Below are 20,437 nucleotides of genomic sequence, written 5' to 3'. Positions count from 1 at the left end.
GAATAGCAACTGGGAGAAGGTGGCAATCCTTGGCATTGTCTGGTGCATGCAGATTTCAAAGTTTTCTGATAGTTCACCTTTGATGTGACCCTCCTGCTGATTTTAAGCCATCACAAGCATGCCGTGGGTACCACATGACCTTACTTGGTATTCTGTAGTGGCAAGTGATTTCCAAAGAGTGGGTTAGAAGCAGCTGCAAAATGAATAAATATTATGATTCACTCGCATCCTTGGATTCATTCTTCCATTCATTTGTATAGTGTAAATATCTGGTCACACCAATCTTGGCTTGGATGAAATCTAGCCATGGTTCACGGACCATTTGTTCTCTTCATTTTTCTGTTCAGGGTTGGACTATTTGTATGAATATTTTACTGATTATGATAGTAAACTGAACAGTAGAATGTACAGACATTCCACAAGTATTGCAAAGATTATCACTGACACTATACTGTACATATGTCTTCCAATATGCTGCAATATGGTGTATAGTGACTGGTATTCTTGGTCTGCAGTTTCTTATACTTCTGAAGCAATATCCCATTCTGTCTTCATTCCAGTTTCTGATAACAGCTGATGGCATGATGGAGTTGTCGGTTTTAGATTCATCAACCAATTTTGCATCTCTTCCTTTGGTATTCATGTCCAAACCTTCCTGGAAATAGGATATCCAGATCTGGATGCATAGGATAAGAAACTACGTGCTTTTGCTCACTCTTGTAGAAAAGCGATCCGTAGCTTCCTGAGTATTTTCTGGTTTTGCAACCATTTTGAAGCAGTTGGATAGGGCCAGTTGAGTTGTTGCTTAAAGACAGGATCAGTCAGTCAAGACCATTCTGTACGGTGTGAGAATTCTTTAATTGTATGCTTCACATATGGTTGTATAGATATGTTCTGTGCATGTAAATCTAAATTTTCTCCAGGTACTATGAAACAGCACAATAATTTAATAGATGATGGCTTTATTCATAAAGATAGGAATTTATATAATGTCTAGAAATTAGCCACTGGCTCCATGCTTAAAAGTACACCCAGTATTCAAACAGGACCTTGCTATGTTTACCACAAAACTAATTATTCTAATCAAGTATTATATTATCATTTAATTTAAAATGACTTGGATACACTCTAGTTCCAGTTGATTTAGATCAGAGAAATATTAGAATTATTCCTCAAGAAAAGGTCTCATCTGCTGCTGCTGCTGCTTCAGATCTTTTTAACCTGGTAGCCTCCAATTACATATTTTATTATTAGAGATATAGTGAAGTCTCATCTTCTTCATCTGAAAGAAAGAAACTAGCAGTAGTAGAAAGTGTCTCCTCCTTGAGAAAGAGTTTTCCTGACTTAATATGAATTGCTATGAAACATTGTCACAAATGATAGAACAGTTATCTACAAAAGCTTGCCATATATAGCAAAATTTTCTACAGCAATGGTGACCAAGAGGATCTGCACAAAATTGAAAAGTTGGACAAAGAAAGATGTATGGTGCAAATATACCTTAGACAAATGTTATATGCCTGCATCATAATTCTTAATATATCATACTTAATTGTTAAGATGCCGCAATAGGTCTACCACTTTGATAGTTGAAAAGCAAAACAAAAGAAGTATAATCAGATAATGTATCTGCATCCTTGATTTGTATATACAACATTTCCTTTTCTATAGAAAACATTTAAAAAACCAGAATATGCTAAGCATGTGAACTTTTACCTTGTCAAGCTATTGAAACATATTTGGAAATTATAGTAATTTGATTTAAATGTTGCCTATAAGGCAAAAAGAGAGTTTAATAGAATCCATGTGCAATTAAAATGCAGAACTAAATGTAATCAGACCACAGTGACTATGGCCTTCCTACTGATAGCCTTATTATGGCCTCAGAGGTTGAAAGTTTATATTAAAGTTACTAAATCCACTTGAATGAGATGATAATTCAGTGGTTGTTTAATTTAAACAACATATTTTAAGCATTATAAGCAGTAACCAGTTTTTAGATTTTGAAGATCTCACAGTTATTCTCTTTAACAGATGGTAAGACACAGGTTTTTCTTACATTGTGACAATTGAAGGGCAAGACTCGTAGCTTTTTTGAAAAAAACATTTAAGGATGATGGGTCTTCCTGTGGGAATGCTTTCAGGGCCTATTAAATCATTATCTGTCTATATTTCCGCATACATGCAGACAAATATGAATGATTACTTCAGAATCCATATTATAAGACTCTTGTCTTAGATGGGACTTTTCTGCACCAAATCCCAAAATGTATCTTTTTCAAAATGATCATTGCAATCATTATCGTCGTGGTCGTCATCCTGAATTTAAAACAAAGTAACCCCAAACTTATTTTCTCTGGACAGTTTTAAGAGTCAACATCCTGTGTTGGAGTTCTCTAATCATCACATCACAATTTACAGTCGGAACACACAGAGAGCCAGTTCAGACCAGCTCATCTGTTGATTTTGGCAAAAGTCCTTATTCTCACTGCGCGCAGCTGCCACTCGAGAGATGGGGACTCGGCACGGAGCCGAAGGAGAGCTGGTCATAGCGTCAGTGAAGCCACGAAAGCATAAAGCTGCTTCTTTCCAACAGTTAAGGGCTATTTTCCATTTCACCTTGGGGGAAGGGCTTTCCCCCCCCCTCCTACCTCTTGAAATGCACACACACACACACACACACAAATTAAATAAGGACTTCTTACAAGCCACTGTGCCCCAAGCATAAGAATAAAAAAATCAGTGTCTGGCTTCCAGAAATGGTACCATCAAAATGTGCTTCTGATTAGGTGGCTTAATTACAGCTGTGAAAACAATGTTGATTTCGGGCTCCAGATTCCAGAACATGTCAGCTGTTACTAGCTAGCCTTGGACCAAAGCCACCATTCTCTAGCTTTGCACTGGGAAAGTTGCACACTCCGGTGAGCCTGTGTTTGTGTGTGTGTGTGTGTGTGTGTGTGTGTGTGTGTGTGTGTAGGTAGAAAAGTCGCCCAAAGGGAAGACACTTCTGTGATTTTTGGTGTGGAGCAGGGGCACTTCCATGCGTGCAATTTTAAAATAATTTTTGAACAGTTTGTCTGACAGGACACAATAGGTAATTTTAATTGATTTAACTCCCTTTTGGTTGAAATCCAGTGTGTTGATTTCCTAGGATCATTTTATGACATCTAATTTTCCTGACAGTTGCATTTGCTGTCAGGAGAGAAAATTGTCATGTTTGCAGTATGGGGAAAAATGGCTAGTTTCAGATCCAGTAAGTTTAATTTTCCTTTGCCTCAGCAGGGTAAGATACCTTTAATTTATTTTGGGGGGAGTCGGAAGGATTAGGTCATTGATTTAATATGTTAATATACATACTTTTTTTCAGTGGGAAGTGGGAAACTACGCACAATCCTTAACAAGATTTTAAAATTCTGTAGGTTGCCCTTTAAAACCAGGTTTTCAGGCTAGTTTCCCATTGACTAAAACCGTCCAATAACATAAGCAAATATAATATAATATAAAAGGCAATACAAGTAGCTCTTGACTTACGACCACAGTCAAGCCCAAAATTACGTTGCTAAGTGAGAGATTTGTGAAGTGAGTTTTGCCCCATTTTAATGACTTTTTTTTGTCAAAGTTGTTAATTGAATCTGAGTCCCATTGACTTTGCTGGTCAGCTGGTTGCAAAAGGACCCCAGGACACTGCAACCGTCATAAGTGAATATAAATTACGTGGCCATGGGGATGCTGCCGTGGTCATAAGTGTAAAAAATGGTCTTAAGTAACTCTTTTCAGTGACGTTGCAACGGTCACTAAATGAATTGTGGTAAGTTGAGGACTACCTGTGGTTAAAACACATCGTGGTGATAAAATAAAAGAATAAAAAAGAATAAAAGCAGCAATAGAAAATTCAACAGAGTGATTTGTCCCTAAAGTGTCAAGAAGCTTTCCTTCTCAAGCAGATTGTCCATCCTGTCTGTCTAAACATAGGGAAACAAGGTTTCATCTTCTACTGCATGACTGGAGGATAAAAGTAACCTCTCCTAGAACAGGGGTGTCAAACTCAATTTCATTGAGGGCCACATCAGCATTGCGGTTGCCCTCAGGGGACCGGGTGGGCGTGGCCTACTGGGTGGGCATGGCTAGAGTGTGTATGGCCTACTGGGTGGGCGTGGCCAGCTCTACATCATTCGCATCAAGGGTGCCTATGGGGGCCTGGGCAGGAGTGGGACAGATCTGAGGGTCTCTGGCAGAAGGAGGGTCTCTGGGCCAGGGCTAAGGCAGGGGGGGGCGTTCCCTCACTGTTTCCAGGATGGCTTCGCGGGCCGCATGAAACCACTTCGTGGGCCGGATTTGGCCCCCGGGCCTTGTGTTTGACATGTGTGTCCTAGAACATCAAACGTCAGTATCCATTGTGTTATTCATTCATTCAGATTCCATTTATATATGAGTAGGACCCACATGAAACTTGGCAGAGTTGCAAACACTGAAAATAGGCAAAAGGGATGGCAACAGCGCTTTCTCTGAAGTAAGCACAGGTTGTATACATTGACTTTGTAGGCCTGGTTATCAGAATCCAGATTAACTTCTTACATTCTGGGGATACATTGATAAGTAAAACTATAGACAGGTAGTTCTCACCTTATGACCACAATTAGACCAGAATTTCTGTTGCTAAGCAGGATGGTTGTTAAGTGAGTTGCTCTTGATTTTATGACCTGTTGCATCACGGTTGTTAAGCGAGTAAGTGCAGTTGTTACATGAATTAGGATTAAGCGAATCTGGCTCCGCCCCCCTGCTCCCCCAATTGACTTTGCTTACCAGAAGTCACCTGGGAAGTCCTAGTGGACAATCACTTCAATATGATCCAGCAGTGTGCTGCAGCTGCCAAAAAAGCCAACACAGTGCTAGGCTGCATTAACAGAGGGATAGAATCAAGATCACGTGAAGTACTAATACCACTTTACAATGCCTTGGTAAGGCCACACTTGGAATACTGCATCCAGTTTTGGTCACCACGATGTAAAAAAGATGTTGAGACTCTAGAAAGAGTACAGAGAAGAGCAACAAAGATGATTGGGGGACTGGAGGCTAAAACATATAGGGAACGGTTGCTGGAATTGGGTCTGTCTAGTTTAATGAAGAGAAGGGCGAGGGTTGACATGATAGCAGTGTTCCAATATCTCAGGGGCTGCCTCAAAGAGGAGGGAGTCAAGCTATTCTCCAAAACACTTGAAGGGAGGACAAGAAGCAACGGATGGAAACTAATCAAGGAGAGAAGCATCTTAGAACTAAGGAGAAACTTCCTGACAGTTAGAACAATTAATCAGTAGAACGACTTGCCTCCAGAAGTTGTAGAGGCAGTGGAGGTTTTTAAGAAGAGACTGGACAGGCATTTGTCTTAAATGGTATAGGGTTTCCTGCCTGAGCAGGAGGTTGGACTAGATGACCTCCAAGGTCCCTTCCAACACTATCTATCTATCTATCTATCTATCTATCTATCTATCTATCTATCTATCTGTAAAATATATTATATTATATTATATTTATTATTATATTATATTATATTATATTATATTATATTATATTATATTATATTATATTATATTATATTATATTATATTATATTATATTATATTATATTATATTATTATATTATATTATATTATATTATATTAGGTAAAGGTAAAGGTTCCCCCGCACATGCATGCTAGTCGTTTCCGACTCTAGGTGCCGGTGCTCATCTCCGTTTCAAAGCCGAAGAGCCAGCGCTTGTCCGAGGACGTCTCCGTGGTCATGTGGCCAGCATGACTAGATGCCAAAGGCGCACGGAACACTGTTACCTTCCCATTGTAGTGGTCCCTATTTTTCTACTTGCATTTTTTACGTGCTTTCGAACTGCTAGGTTGGCAGAAGCTGGGACGAGTAACAGGTGCTCACTCTGTTACGCGGCACTCGGGATTCGACCCGCCAAACTGCTGACCTTCTGATCGACAAGCTCAGCGTCCTAACCCACTGAGCCACCGTGTACCTTTATATTATATTATATTATATTATAGTATAGTATAGTATAGTATAGTATAGTATAGTATAGTATAGTATAGTATAGTATAGTATAGTATAGTATAGTATTTAAATAGCAATCACATGACCTCAGGATGCCACAATATCAAGTGGTCTGGACCCAGTTGCCATGCTAAGATTCTGCAGGAATTCTTAGCATTTTGTGGATTGGGCTCAATTGTCCAACAAAATGTGTGTGTATGGGCAGGGGGGGAGGGGATACAGAATACTACCTGAAAGAAAAGTTATTTTCAGCCCATAGAGGTCTAACTTTAGTCAAGTTCAATTTTTTTTTGATATGTGGTACAACTAACAGGCGTGCAACAATAACTTAACTTTTTGTTTTCATTCGAGATATACTCTTCCCTCAATCTGCCTTCCTAGCGTTTGTTTCCAAGTGACAGTGTCAAGACACATTGTTATACAAAGTTTCAACAATACTGCTTGAATTACAGCAGGAACAGTGGAAAAACTGCTGCTGCCTTGAAAACTAGACCAGGATGCTTAACCTTGGGGAGAAAGTTTTTTTTTTTACAAAGAATAGAACTTGGAATACAATTGAATAGGCTTTGCAGAAGAAAAGAACAATTCTGTACAAAGGTAGATACATTTACTTCTTTCCAGAGTCGGGCACTTTTACTAAGGTATTTCCTCCTTCCTTTTGAAGAAACTATTTCAAGATAATGAACATCCATTATTCAGTGCTAAACTGTGGGTTAAACACAAAAGGATGGCAGATTTGTACTGAGGTTATGAATCAACTGAGACTTTTGGAAAGAGGCTTTAAAAAACTTATATTGAGTTTTTCTACTCAGGTGACACCTGAATCAAGGGAATTCAAGTAGCCTATTCATGCTAATGTTACTTTGACTTTTCCTTTCTCTCCCCCCCCCTATGTTTCAACAAAGCAGCTGCATATAAAACCAAGCACTCCTCATATTTGTAAAAAAGTACTGTTTCTGAGATTCTTCAGTAACTGTATGTAGATGTGTAAAGGGCATTTTACATCCCATAGCCCAAGAGAAAGCTTTGAATTTCACTATTCCTTGACCGTATTACTAATTGGCATGTTTTTGTATTGGGGAATAAATGTATACATGGGATCAATATTCAGCTGTATCTCTTGGTCTTTGCATGTTCGTGGCTGTAGAAGTGGCCTTTGAATCCCAGTCTGGATCAGATAGAAATGCTGCAGATTGATCCAAATAGTCAGAAGGGTTTTTTGACTGTTTCCATTTAAAGGTGTGGCCTCAGAATTGTTCTGGACATGACTTTTTACGGTTAGATGTCGAATGTCAGCTCTGGCCACAAATGCTTCAACTCAGCTCTAACTGGTACGCCACCTGCAGCCATTTCCATTACAGACTCGGCCTCTGTTCAGTTGGTACCGCTTAGACTGAAGCTACTTGAATATGCCAGAGATTGGTCTGCCCTTGAAAACCATTTGGAGATTTCAACTTGTGCGGAAGGTCTCAACTAGAATTTAGAGTGGAGCAAAGTGCTGGAATCTATGAGCAGAGAGGTCTCACTGAAACACACAGCGGTTTTAAACAAGCAAGCTAACCACAGAATAAAGTCACCTCTAGACGAGATGGGTGGCACACAGATCAAATAAAAATAAATAAATAAAGCAATAAAACTCAAGGAGAAACACTTGGCAATCTACCAGATCCCAAGTTAAGTTATCTATCAATTCCAAGTTAAAGAGGGCCAGGTAGCGATATGACAGAATCACGGAAGGTTGACCCCCCCAGAAGATACATATCTCCGTTTTGGGATCTCTCTCTCCCCACCCATCTCTCCCTCCCCCTCTGCCTCTCCCTCTCTCTCCTGCTCGCCCATTTTCCCTCGTTAGCTGGAAAGAAATAGCTTCCTGTAATTTCATTTGCTTTAAGTTTTCATATTATGCTTGTTCAAGTATGCTTTATTGTGCTGAAAAACAAACCCGGTACATTACAATGTGAACTTTAGCTTGGAGTAGTGCTATGACATTATTACTGCCATTACTATAGTGGTTGCATAGTCAACAAGACATTAACGTTGAATTTGGCATTTTTATCCTTCTATCAAATCCTTCCCAAGGACTTGGGCTAGGCCACAGGTCTGCAACCTGCGGCTCCGGAACCGCATGCGGCTCTTTCAGCCGTCTCCTGCGGCTCCTAGTCCTCTGCCATGTGCAGTCCAAAAAAAAAAGTGGGACTAAAAAATTTCAACCAATCAATTCAAATATGCAGGGTAGGTGCATATCTCGCCTTGGCTCCATTCTTCAGTCAAACCCTGTTCTGCGCATGCCCGCATGTACGCACATGCGCACACATTTTTTGCGGCTCCCAGTTTTTCCTTTTGTGAGGGAACCAGTTCCGAGTGGCTCTTTCACTGTTTCAGGTTGATGACCCCTGGGCTAGGCAGATGTTGTTTGATGGTGTTAAAGATACTGCAATCGACTGGCGGTGATTTTGTCAATGCTAATAGAGTTTACCGGGTGCTCCAGATTTTGGGGGTTGCACCAAGGCACCTATTACTATTGGTATTACCTTTGCTTTCTTTTGCCGCAGTCATTTGTTTGTAGGTCTTTGTATTTTGTAATTTTCTCCAGTTCTTTCTCTTCTATTTTTCTGTTTCCAACAGTGAACAAAGTTCACTATCCAAACTTTTTTGGTCTTTCTTATCAACAATTCTTAAGTCCAGGTGTTGTGTGGCAGATGCTTGACTGCTTGAATTCTAAAGTCCCAGAACACCTTAGCTTCTTTTCTTGCTTGTAGGCAAGTGGTATTTCTTACAGATATTCCTATGCACTGTTATTGCTACTTTGTCATGCCATTGTGCCATTAATCAGTCTGCGTGATCTTCTTGAAGCAGCTAATCGGGTGGTCCAGTATTTCTTCAGCTTTTTTACAGAGGAAACGTGTGTTGTCTATTGCTATCTTCTCAATTCTGGTCTTGTATGCATTTGTTTTAAGGCTTGGTCTTGCATAGGCAAAATTAGTCTCCTTGTATATTTTTTTCAACTTTCCTGCTCTTAGACAATGCCTTCTTTCTCCCTCTCCTCTCCCCCCCTCTCTCCCATCCCCGTGTATGTATACACTTGCCGTATAATATTTTGCCTTGCCAAGATGCCATGGTGTACTAGCTTCAGTGCATCTTCTCTGCTTATTCAAATACTCTTCCAATGCCTTTTTAAATTTTTCAACTCTGTGGTGTATTCATAGCATTCCGCACCCATCTCTGCTCAACATGTCAACATTGCTGCTTGAATGAAGGGTATACTTCATTGTCATTATGTCTCTGGTCTTCCTATGTAGGGATTTTTAGTTTGGCCTGCATCCAATCCACTATTCCAGATGTTCATCTAATGACTCGAGTTGCCCAGGTGTTAATTACATTGATAGCATTTTCCCCACTGAATTTGGACTTTGAAATCTTCTTCAGTCTTAACGATGTATTCACTTCTGACCTGCTTGGCTTCAGTATGCTTGATACTATCAGTTTAAAGGATGCCCAGGTACAGGTTAGCCTTCGATCTACAATTACAATTGGTATCTTGGTAGTTGAGCAAAGCAGTTATTAAGTGAGATACCCATGTGACTGCTTCAGTCAATGACCACAATTCTGGCACTCCTAGTTGCAGTTGTTGAGCAATCTCCTGAGTTGTTCAGTGGATGGATTGAAAGGGCTGCCTTCCAGGAGATTGTCTCAGTTCCTTTTGCAGCTGAGATTCTACCCCCAACAATCCCCACCACCATCTCTGATCAGCCTCTAAGCTGAGAGCTGGGATTCTTTCCTGACAGGCAGCTCTTTGAGAGTGAATGAATGGGCTGCCTGCCAGAATGATACTGCATCCCCCTTTTCTGGCAGCAGCTCAGAGCTCTCAGTCAAGAGCCGAGATTCCCTCCCGGCAGGCAGCCCTTTGAGAGTGAAAGATAGAGCTGAAATTCCCTCTCTTCCAAAGGGTTGCCTGCCTCCCCATGCAGGCAATCCTTTGTATCCAGAGATTCCCTCCTAGCAGGCAGCCCTTTAAGAGGCAGGGAATGAAGGGTTTGACCTTTGTGTCTACTTGAATTTTGACATGGTTTAGGTGGAGCTTGGGGTCTCTTCTCCTTGCCTTTGCTGAGAGCTACATGGAGGCAGAGAGGGAAGAATTTTAAGCTGAGTTAAATTTAATTAATTTTGAGAATTTCACTGTCAGGATCCAAGCAGACCAGGAAGCTCTTTCAGCCAGCCCCCAGAGACTAGACTAGAGGGAACCCTTTTGATAGGCGGCAGCTTATAATCTTCCCTGCTGGCTTCCCCATTGACTTTGTGGGGTGGCCGGCTGAGAAGATGGCAAATGACAATCACCTGATCTTATGGATGCTTGGCAATTTGCCATGAGTGCAAAAAGATTTCCAAGAACCCAGATCGTGATCATGTGACCACAGGGATGGTATATGTAACAATTTGTGAGTTGTTTGCGAAAGCACACTTTCTAAGGTTGCTGTCATTTCAAACAGACATTAAGCAACCAATCATTAAGTGATAGCTATCTGTGTTTGTAGGGATCTTCTTCATCCAGACTCTTGGATGCTATTTCCATAGAGCATCTGGATTCGGTTTTCACTATTTTTTACCCTGTTGGTAAGGGAGGCCCATTTGTCCAGCCCAAACTTCAGTGCAATGTCTTGGCTACATAATAGTAAACAGGTGTGGCCCTGGCTACACATCAAAAACATCTGCCAGGCTTATCCCACCTCCTTTATACATGGGTGATCTGAAGCTGTGTGGGAAAGCACCATCTGAAGTGGAATCACTGCCCAACAGTAACATTATTATATATTTCTTTATTATTGCTTTAAAGTTTATTCTGTACATGCAGTCATTAAAATAGTATTGTAAATAAATTCCCACAAACCATTTTCTTGTGTAAAATATTTTGAGCAGGGAATCCCCCACACTTGTGGAGTAAGATCATGAACATGTTCACAAAATGGTTGGTATGTCCAGTCGCAAGATACCTAGATACTATAAGGCAAACTAAGCACTGAGTTGTAGTCAGTCGCCTATACTTTATAAGAATTTCTCAAGGGCTCTGAGAGATTATTGGAAAGGGAAGCTAAGCTACAGGGCATGTCTTGGCTTTATAGCATGAGATTCTCATTGATTTTTTTAATTGAAAAGAGCTTTATAAACTGAAACTAAGTGAGGCAGGAAAGTTGGCAAGAGCCAAGCAATGTGTGGTGGGAACGTCACCACTCCCGGGCGTTATGGTGAGGACCCAGAACTAGAGGTTGGCTTGAGACCTAGAAGGCATGAGTCCAGAGTTTCTCTCAGCCAATCACATTTCTCAACTTGACATACCACCCAAGATGGTTGCGAGGTTCACGTTGCAGGCACATAAGGAGCCATGTAAGCAAGCTCCCTAAAAGAAAAATATATTGTACCCTTAATACATTCAATGTAAGTATAAATCAATACGTTTTGTTTCCTGGAACTCCATCTGTTGTTTTTTTAAAAAAGTTTTCCCCTCATGAATATTTTGAAGAGATTGTATGTTTATACCAAAGGACAACAGTCCACTATTTTTATTTTTTTTTTTAAAAAAAAATAAATTTCACTTAGCAAGCTGTCGGAAATATTGATTTCTACTTCTTTAAGGGCGTTTGGTTCATATGACAATTTCAGGGGGAAAAAATATTAGACTTCTGGTCCTTCTAGTTGTCTGTAGTGACGGAGGGTACATATAGTTTTTCTTGGCTTATTAGTTCTTTTCATAATAGTTGCAAAATGGAAATATAACTATAGATATGAATGAAACCAGAAACAGTAGAAGCTGTAACCTTAGCTCACCCATATTCAAGTTTAGAATTGATGAAGCTTGGTTTCTTGCTCAGTCAGCATATTTGAAGCTTGTATGCTTATTAGAGGGACGCGGTGGCTCAGTGGGTTAGGACGCTGAGCTTGTCGATCGGAAGGTCGGCAGTTTGGCGGGTCGAATCCCAAGTGCCGCGTAACAGAGTGAGCGCCTGTTACTCGTCCCAGCTTCTGCCAACCTAGCAGTTCGAAAGCACGTAAAAAATGCAAGTAGAAAAATAGGGACCACTACGGTGGGAAGGTAACAGCGTTCCGTGCGCCTTTGGCATCTAGTCATGCCGGCCACATGACCACGGAGACGTCCTCGGACAAGCGCTGGCTCTTCGGCTTTGAAACGGAGATGAGCACCGGCCCCTAGAGTCGGAAACCACTAGCACACATGTGCGGGGGAACCTTTACCTTTACCTATGCTTATTAGACATAAAGCGACATTGAATCTAAAGTGTGACCCTTTTGCCTCTTGGTTATTCCTGTATCAACAATGGAGAATCCCTCTCCATGCAAGGTTTTTTTTAAAAAAATAAATGTACTTTTCTGGCTGATTTCTGGTTTTATAAACATGAAATGTGAAGGGTTTTCTGATTGTTTATTTTTTTGGCTTGTTTGTTTGTTTGTTTGTTTCCCTTTGGACCACTTATACCAGAAAAAAAGCTGGATCAAGGCCAGTGTTGACATACTGATCCAAAAGGTAATATGTGTAAAATCTGAACCAGGCTAAAAGATGTGTGTATGAATGCATCCAGCTTTACTTCCTGACAAGGTTCTAGTTCCCATAGTTAGAAATTCCACTTTTTCTTTCTTCCATTATTTTAGACTCTTTATATTGGAGTAGTCCGTGTTTGGATCGGACGTATATAATAAAAAGTTGAACGCTTGCTGTTTCTGTGACAGAATGCAGCATGTTGTCTGATGGATTGGAAAATAAGGCTACATATTTTTTTAAAAAAATTATGCAAGGCCCATTTCAAAAAAATAAGAATGAGTGAATTCAAGAATGAGTGAACTCAATTTTAAACATTATATTCAGAACCCCAGAGGTATCTGGAAGATTAAATGAAATCACAGATAATTTATTCTGATTTCAGAATCAATCTCATACTGTCATCACATACTGTCTTTGTACCGCAGTGGTTTATCAAAGATTCGGCATAAGTGCTATTGTTTCTTTTCTGCAGAGAAAACATCCCAGTGGAGTCCCCACATTTCCCTGGGTGGCATAGTTCTGTTATGAAGTGTTAAACATAGCTAATGTGAATAAAGAAACTAGATTTACTGGCTTATGTGAGGATGGAATGATAACCTATAGATAATACACAGCAGGGGTAGAAACATGTTTTGAATATGTCTGCAGTTCAGAACCCACTTACTATGGAACTAGTTCATTGACTAGAATTAGAATTTTATGAAGGAACTAACTAAGCTGTAAGTGGGAGTCTACTTCTTTTTGCACACATCCGATATTTAATTTTGTTTTGGAGGGATGGATGCAATAGTCACTTTTGTGAGATAGGTTAGCCACATAAATTTGATGAATGAATAATAAGGAGTAATAGCAAAGAGCTTGTTAACCTTGACATGAGTTAAAATTCTAGCACGGTTGCAGGAACTGGGCATGGCTAGTCTAGTGAAGAGAAGGAACTGGGAAGACATGATAGCAGTGTTCCAATATTTGAGGGGCTGTCACGGAGAGGAGGGGGGGAGGGTCAACCTATTTTCCCAAAGCACCTGAAGGCCACACAAGGAACAACAGATGAAAACTGATCAAGGAAAGACTCAAACTAGAAATAAGGAGAAATTTTCTGACAGTGAGAACAAGCAACCAGTGGAACAGTTTGCCTTCAGATGTTCTGGGAGCTTCATCACTGGAGATTTTCAAGAAGAGACTGAACTGCCATCTGTCAGAAATGGTGTAGGGACTCCTGCTTGGGCAGGGGGTTGGACTAGATGACCTACAAGGTCCCTTCCAACTCTTGTTATTCTATTCTATTCTATTCTATTGTATTCTATTCTATTCTATTGTATTCTATTCTATTCTATTCTATCCTATTCTAATAGTTCTGCAGGGTTTTTTAATTCTTTCAGAAGAACTGTGTGGCAAAGATGTATCTTCACTCTATTAAAAAAACACATAGTACTTGCATAGAGATGATGGGTGTGCATCATTCCTTATCCCCTTCTCTGAACTCAGCAGCTAAAATCTTTTTAAGATCTCATCCTGGTAAAACTCTCGGAAATGTCATTCAACTATAATCTGATGTGTATCACACTGTCCTAGGAATGTATTATTTTATAGTTTTCTTAATGCATGGCTCTGCAGTTCATGACGTAAGATACAAAATTATTTGCATGCTTCTGATTTTTTTTAAAAAAAGCACGTTTGTTGCAGAAAGAGGGGGAATTATCCAGGCAATCAAATAAAAAAAAAAAATCAATTATCTGTTTAAAAGATGCCATTTGAATGATTTAATATTATATATTTCCTTTATGGTCCACGTTTACTTTCTTTGATACGTATTTTACTGATGCCTGTTCTTTTTTTTACTTACAATGGCATATACGGTAGCATTCATTGTTTAAATACCTGCTGATTTCTCCAGTGTAAGAAGATTTGAAACATAAATGTATAAATTACATGTAACTTTAAAAAACAACTAAACTTAAAACACTGCTATGGGAAATAATTATTTTCAGCCTCCTCCCCGTCCCCCTGGGTCTTTTTCTAATTTTTCAGCAGAGTTTTCTGTAAGCTTTATTTTTAATCAAATTCTTCCTGGTGGTTTAGGGTCCCTGCTTTCGGGGGAAGGAAAAACTTCCTTTACAAGGAAGCTCGATTAATGTGCTTTGAAGCTACTCTGCTTCGCTTGCTCACTTTAGTCCGGGCATCACTGTCATATTGCTTCTGAGCAAACTGGCAAAAAAAGGGGGGAAGGTAGTTAAACATCTTGCCGTTTATGAACAGGGAGAGGGCAAGCAGACACCGTTGCACCTTGACCACCTATTATGAAGCTCTTTGCTGCAATGTCAAGTGAAAGCAAGTTAATTGGGTGAAGCTGTAGAGCATGTTAGGGGCATAGTAAAGGGATGCTATCTGACAGCTGAGTGTCAGCAAGAGCTACTCAACTGTGGCTGAGTGACAGAGACCTGTCACAAAGTTCACGCATGCCGCAGCACAGTTAGGGAGCTGAAGTGTGGTTTGGTATCACTTTCTCCCTCATTGCATTCCAGCACCTTAAGATTTCACACCGGATGTGTCAACCCTTGTTCTCTAAGCTGTTTTGTTTTTTTTTCCTTTTTTTCCTTCCGAATTCAAATGATTGGACAAAAAGATGCTAATGTTTGGCAAAGCGAATGTAAATATCATCTTTCATTCTCGCTGCACACTCTCTCTCCCCCCCCCCCCCCGCTCTTCCTTCCAAAGCGAAGAAGAATCTACATCCGTCGGGCTCCAAGACTCTTGACAAAAATTGGACCGCCGGAAGGACACACATCTCCATAAAGGGTTCTGGAGCCTGGCGATTAAAAGTCGCTGATTACAATCGGGGCATCAGAACTTTGCCTCTTCGAATCTTTTGCAAATGAATCCCTTACCTGAGATTCTTACAAGTTGGCCACACCATCTATTCATTTAAACACCCCTCCCGCCAGCTCCCAGCAATTCAAATGAAGGGAGCGATTGGAAAAAGAAAGTCTGGGAGTAAATTAACAGAAATCGGTGATGAAGGATCCTGTGGTTGGCATTTCAGCTGTAACTTTTAGAGCTACAGTAGGGCGAACTCAGTCCGTATTATTACTCTGTGAAACAACGAAATGCCTAGATCTTGAACAGATGCTTAAATGAGAATGACATACAGCCACAGTGCCCAACCTAAGCAAAAGCAAAACAAAGGAATATACAAGATAATGTGCCAGCATTCTTAATCTGGTTTCTTTCCGATATCTTGAGACCAACTCCTAAAATTCCCTTTGGATATGATGGCTGGGAAGGGCAGGCAGCAAATGCAAAGAAGGTTCTAAGGATCTGTTAAAAACAAGTTTTTGTTTACGTATTCTATTAAACAAATTTACGTGGCTGCCCAGTTCATGCGCTGGTGATTCCAGGGGGCTTACAACATTACAAATTTTCCCTCTGTGCTCCTTTTGTGCAACCTTTTTAAGAACTTGAGAAGTTCATTTACATTTATCAGGTAATCAACATAGGTTTGGGTTCCTTTTGTTTTTTGTTAAAGGGACTGGTCTACAGTATTTGCTCTGCTATTATCCTTGGAGACTATTGTCTCTGTAAAAGTTGTTTACCATCCCAGCACATTAATCCTTTCGACTGTTGTGGATGCTTTTCTACAGTTAATCTAAGTGCACTAATCCTGCCCAGTGCCAAATAGCACAGGAAAGTAGGTATACTGAAGAAATCATCCATTTTAATCCAGAGATGGATTTCTTGAGTTATTTCAATGTGGGCAACAAGGCTCAGAAATTCCACCCTGCACCAGTCCACCTGTTTGATTTATTTATTTATTTATTTATTTATTGATTGATTGATTGATTGATTGATTTATATTCCATTTATATCCCGCCCTTCTCCGAAGACTCAGGGCGGCTTACAAGCTTAGCAGTAGCCTTCATTCTATGCATATGCCTGCTTATTAGGGCTTTCACACACACCCCAAGCGGCATTATTACAAAGTCAGCTTAATTGCCCCCAACAATCTGGGTCCTCATTTTACCTACCTCGGAAGGATGGAAGGCTGAGTCAACCTTGAGCCTGGTGGGATGCGAACCTGCACTAATTTCAGGAAGCTGGTGTTACTTAAGGAGGTATTAGCCCACTGCTCCACCAAGGCTCCATCATGGAAGGTGAGGACTGTTATTGGCCAAGGCCACAGTAGCCCTGATTTCCATCCCATTGTTGTTTTTCTAATTCTATCTTAGCAACTTAGGAGAAGCAACCTGACCATAGAGTGGGAACCTTGCTAAAAAAAAAACAAACCCGGCCCATCACCTTTACCAAATGTTGAAGGCTTTTCTATTTCTAATGACTAGCTGCCAATCATTACATTTCATACTTTTGTTGAGCATAGTTCCCTAAGGAAACCTGTTTTTGTTTTTTTGTTTTTTTACCCTCTCCCCTCCTTTGGACTTTTGAAGTTGTTTTTATCCTTCTTCCTTTTCTTCCCCTTGTTTGTTTCTTAAAAAAAGGGGTGGGGCTGGGTTTTGAGGAGTAAAAAAAACGTGAGCCCCAAAATGTCCTGTAACCAGGAGGATGAGCAAGTTGATTTGAAGAGACAGTAGTGCCAGCACACATGCACGTTTAGCTGACCTTTAGCTCCTACTATTTATTGATGTCAATTACTTAAGCAAGACATTTAGCCTGATCGTCGTTCTGCAGCCTCATTTAAAATACAGCTCACATTTGTACAGAAGCTCTTCCTTCGCTCAAAGTAAATGAAGACATCCCAATCTTTTCTATTCTTTGATATTGTGCTTAAATGGTCAGATGAACGTATAACTTGATGATTTAAATAATAGATGTGCAAATACCTGACTTTGATTAGAGTAGCACGGCTGGGACACTGTTAGACTAAAATCCACTAGTCCTGAAGACTGTGTGTTTCTATTTTGTTGTTGTTGTTGTTGTTGTTGTTGTTGTTGTTGTTGTTGTTATTATTATTATTATTATTATTATTATTATTATTATTATTATTATTATTAGTGGAAACATTGCAGAAATGAAAGTATGACTAGTTTTAAAATATCTCCTTGGGGTAACCTTTTGAAATTGCTGCCATATAGCTAGGTCTTAAAGGTCCAGCTTTTCACCCAGCTCCAAGATACCTTGTGTAATACCAGAAAATCAAAGAGCCAACATCAAAGAACAGTGCTGAACTGTGTGATAGATAGAGCCGTTGATTTTCCCCTCTTCCCAGTAACAGTAATAGAATTGGGAAGAAAAAGCTCTTAAAAAAAAAGGCCCCCAGAATTCACAGTAGCAGAATTCCAAATACTGCCTTTATATCTAACAACTTCATTGATTTGTTTTGTCTGCCAAATTTAAGCCACGGCATTTCAACAATGGCGCATTGTGACTGGTCTATTTTAGATTCTTGTGTGTATATATTTGACTGAGATTATATGTTTTAAAGCAGCAGTCCCCAATTCCTGGTCCACAGCCTGTTGGGGTACAACCTTTTTAAAGTCCCCTAGCCCTACTGTATTCAAACCGTGTTAATGTACAATCTGGAAAATTTGCCTGGGTTTACTAGATATTATAAAACAATTCAATTTGCAAGTGATTTCCTTAACTATGCATGGGCTCTTGGTTTATCGGTACTCGGGACTGTCCTTGTGGAAAGCAAAATATGGTTATTTACAACTTTTAAAATATTCCAGACAAAGAATGATAAAACTGATAAATATTTAAAACTCACGACCATTTCCACCATCTTTTCTCAAAAAAGGTTTAGTAAACACTTCTGTTTGTTGTTTGTAAGACTTACTTTAAATTTAAGAAATCCATGTAGTCAGATATGCAGATAATTGTAAACCAGTGCACGACAGCAGACTTTTTAACTGCAAATATTTAAAAAAAAACATATGTCATCAAAGCATCATATAAGCCAAAGAATCAATTGCACTTTTAGAAGTTGCTATTAATGGGTGCAGTCAATAGATACATACAGTATACTTACATCCCTTTGAAATCAGTGGGGCTTAAAGTTATGCATATTTCATGTAGTCCTCGTTTAGCGACCACAATTGGAACCATCAATTTGGTCACTAAGTGAAACCACAGCCATGCTTACCATCATCATACTTCATTTTTCCTTTGCTTTACAAACTCAAGAAGCTTGTGTGAAAATCGATTGTAAAGTTACTTTTCATCACCATCGTAATTACAAACAATTGCTCAATGAGGCAGTTGCTAAACACAGACTACCTTCTAGAGGTGATAGCTACTGTTTTTATAAATTAATTAATGGCAAATGTTTTTGCTGTCTTATTTTTTTTCCCCAGGATTCACGAAATGCTTCGAGCATCCTTACTGCATCAAGCTCTTTACCCCAGCTAGATCAAGGCTGTCTTTCAAGATTTTTGCCACTGAAGTCAGAATCAGATTACGATCTGCCTTTCACCTTGGCACATAATAGACCTCCAATTTCATCATCCTTTCCTTCAAACCTACATGTCACGTCTGCCAAAAGAGCAATGCCAAATGGATGTTAGAATCTAGTCATTTTGTAAGCGGCTGAAAAAGGAATTAATTAAAGTCCGATTTTATTAGGATGTTCTTAGCCTTTGAATTGAAGTTTGCTCTCTATATGCATTTCTATGGCATTAATTTTACATTCTTCACCAGAGGAAGGAGGAGTAAACGTGTTCCTATGTGCCGCATGTCCCATGCCCAGCATAACGGGTCATTTAAAAAAACAACAACAACCCCAAAACTTTTTATTTATCATAGTAGCTCATTTTTATGTAATATATTTTTAAATGTTAAAGAATGACACATTTGGGGTAATTTTCAACAGACTTTAAAAAAAAATCAATAAGCCATTTTATTCTCTATCTATCAAAGTTGTTTCATACTTGTCTATTTTAAAACAGGGCTGCAATACTTTAATAGGATTGAGAGAGCTATTTGAAATGTATGCCAATGATTCCTGTCATTTCATGGCAGCCCTGCCATGGTTCACTGAGCCCTCTCTTCTCTCTTGTCAGCTCGACTGAAGACAAGCATTTAGTTGCAAACTTTAAGCAGGTTGTGCAAAACAGAAATGATGTGACTGCTTCTCCTCCTGCACAATTATGTCACTCCTGGTCAATGTGAGAAGGTCAGGTTGCGCCTTGTAAAAGCTACATGATACCACTTGCCCATTTGAACAAGTTAAGTGCAGAATCCGGTCCCTTAACGGCCCCCCTTTTTTATCCAGTCTGCATTTGATCAGGAAGTAAAAACAATGGTGTAGTAGGGAGATTTGGAGAAGATGTGATTATGTGCTTTCGTAAGGGCAGTTCTCCAGCCAGCATCGCAGGTAATAAATGGTAGTCCGAGTTTCAAGACTTTAAAGTAATGGCTGCTCTGACCTTCAAAAATAAGCTCCTTCCTTTGTTGTGTTGTTGTTGGTAGGACCCAAGAGTGACGCCCATCTTTGATGCTGACAGAATATAAAACAAGGCCATTGCCCTGCATTTTCTGCCTTGTAGCACACAAAAGTAAAATTGTATGTCAGGCCAAGATGTCGGGGAGCTGACAAGATGCCCCAGTGACATTTCAGCTGGAAAGAGCAAGTGTCTTGCAACCAAGTGGTCAAATATCAAATAATAGGTCAAGCAGGAAGGAGCTGAGTTCTAACCACAAAGAGGTTTCTGGTAACTTACTTGACAAGCTTTTGGGTGCTTTGTGGCTTGACAAAGTGATATTCTGTTGGGTATCGCTAGACAGTCTGTTCTTTATTGCCTTCAGAAGATCAGACATTGACATTGATTAAACTCTTTAACCCTTAAAGGTTAAATTCTGGCTGTATGCATCATTGTGAAGAAAGAACAAAAG

At 39.8% G+C, this 20,437-nt stretch overlaps 1 protein-coding gene across 1 annotated transcript in view; it reads left to right on the top strand.

Annotated features, from left to right (window-relative positions):
• The window catches only part of CCDC171 (coiled-coil domain containing 171), a 206,664-nt gene extending 187,134 nt beyond the window's left edge, over positions 1–19,530 (top strand). Inside the window, exon 27 of the mRNA XM_083352873.1 lies at positions 18,901–19,530. Within this exon, the coding sequence (XP_083208999.1) occupies positions 18,901–19,110 (210 nt within the window). The 3' untranslated portion in view covers positions 19,111–19,530. The remainder of the gene's footprint in view (positions 1–18,900) is intronic.
• The last annotated feature ends 907 nt before the right edge of the window (positions 19,531–20,437 follow it).

Source organism: Vipera ursinii, assembly GCF_947247035.1.
Source record: "Vipera ursinii genome assembly, chromosome: 2".
NCBI classification, from domain to species: domain Eukaryota; kingdom Metazoa; phylum Chordata; class Lepidosauria; order Squamata; family Viperidae; genus Vipera; species Vipera ursinii.
Note: the sequence above shows the minus strand (reverse complement) of the source record. Positions and strands in the feature narration are given on the sequence as shown.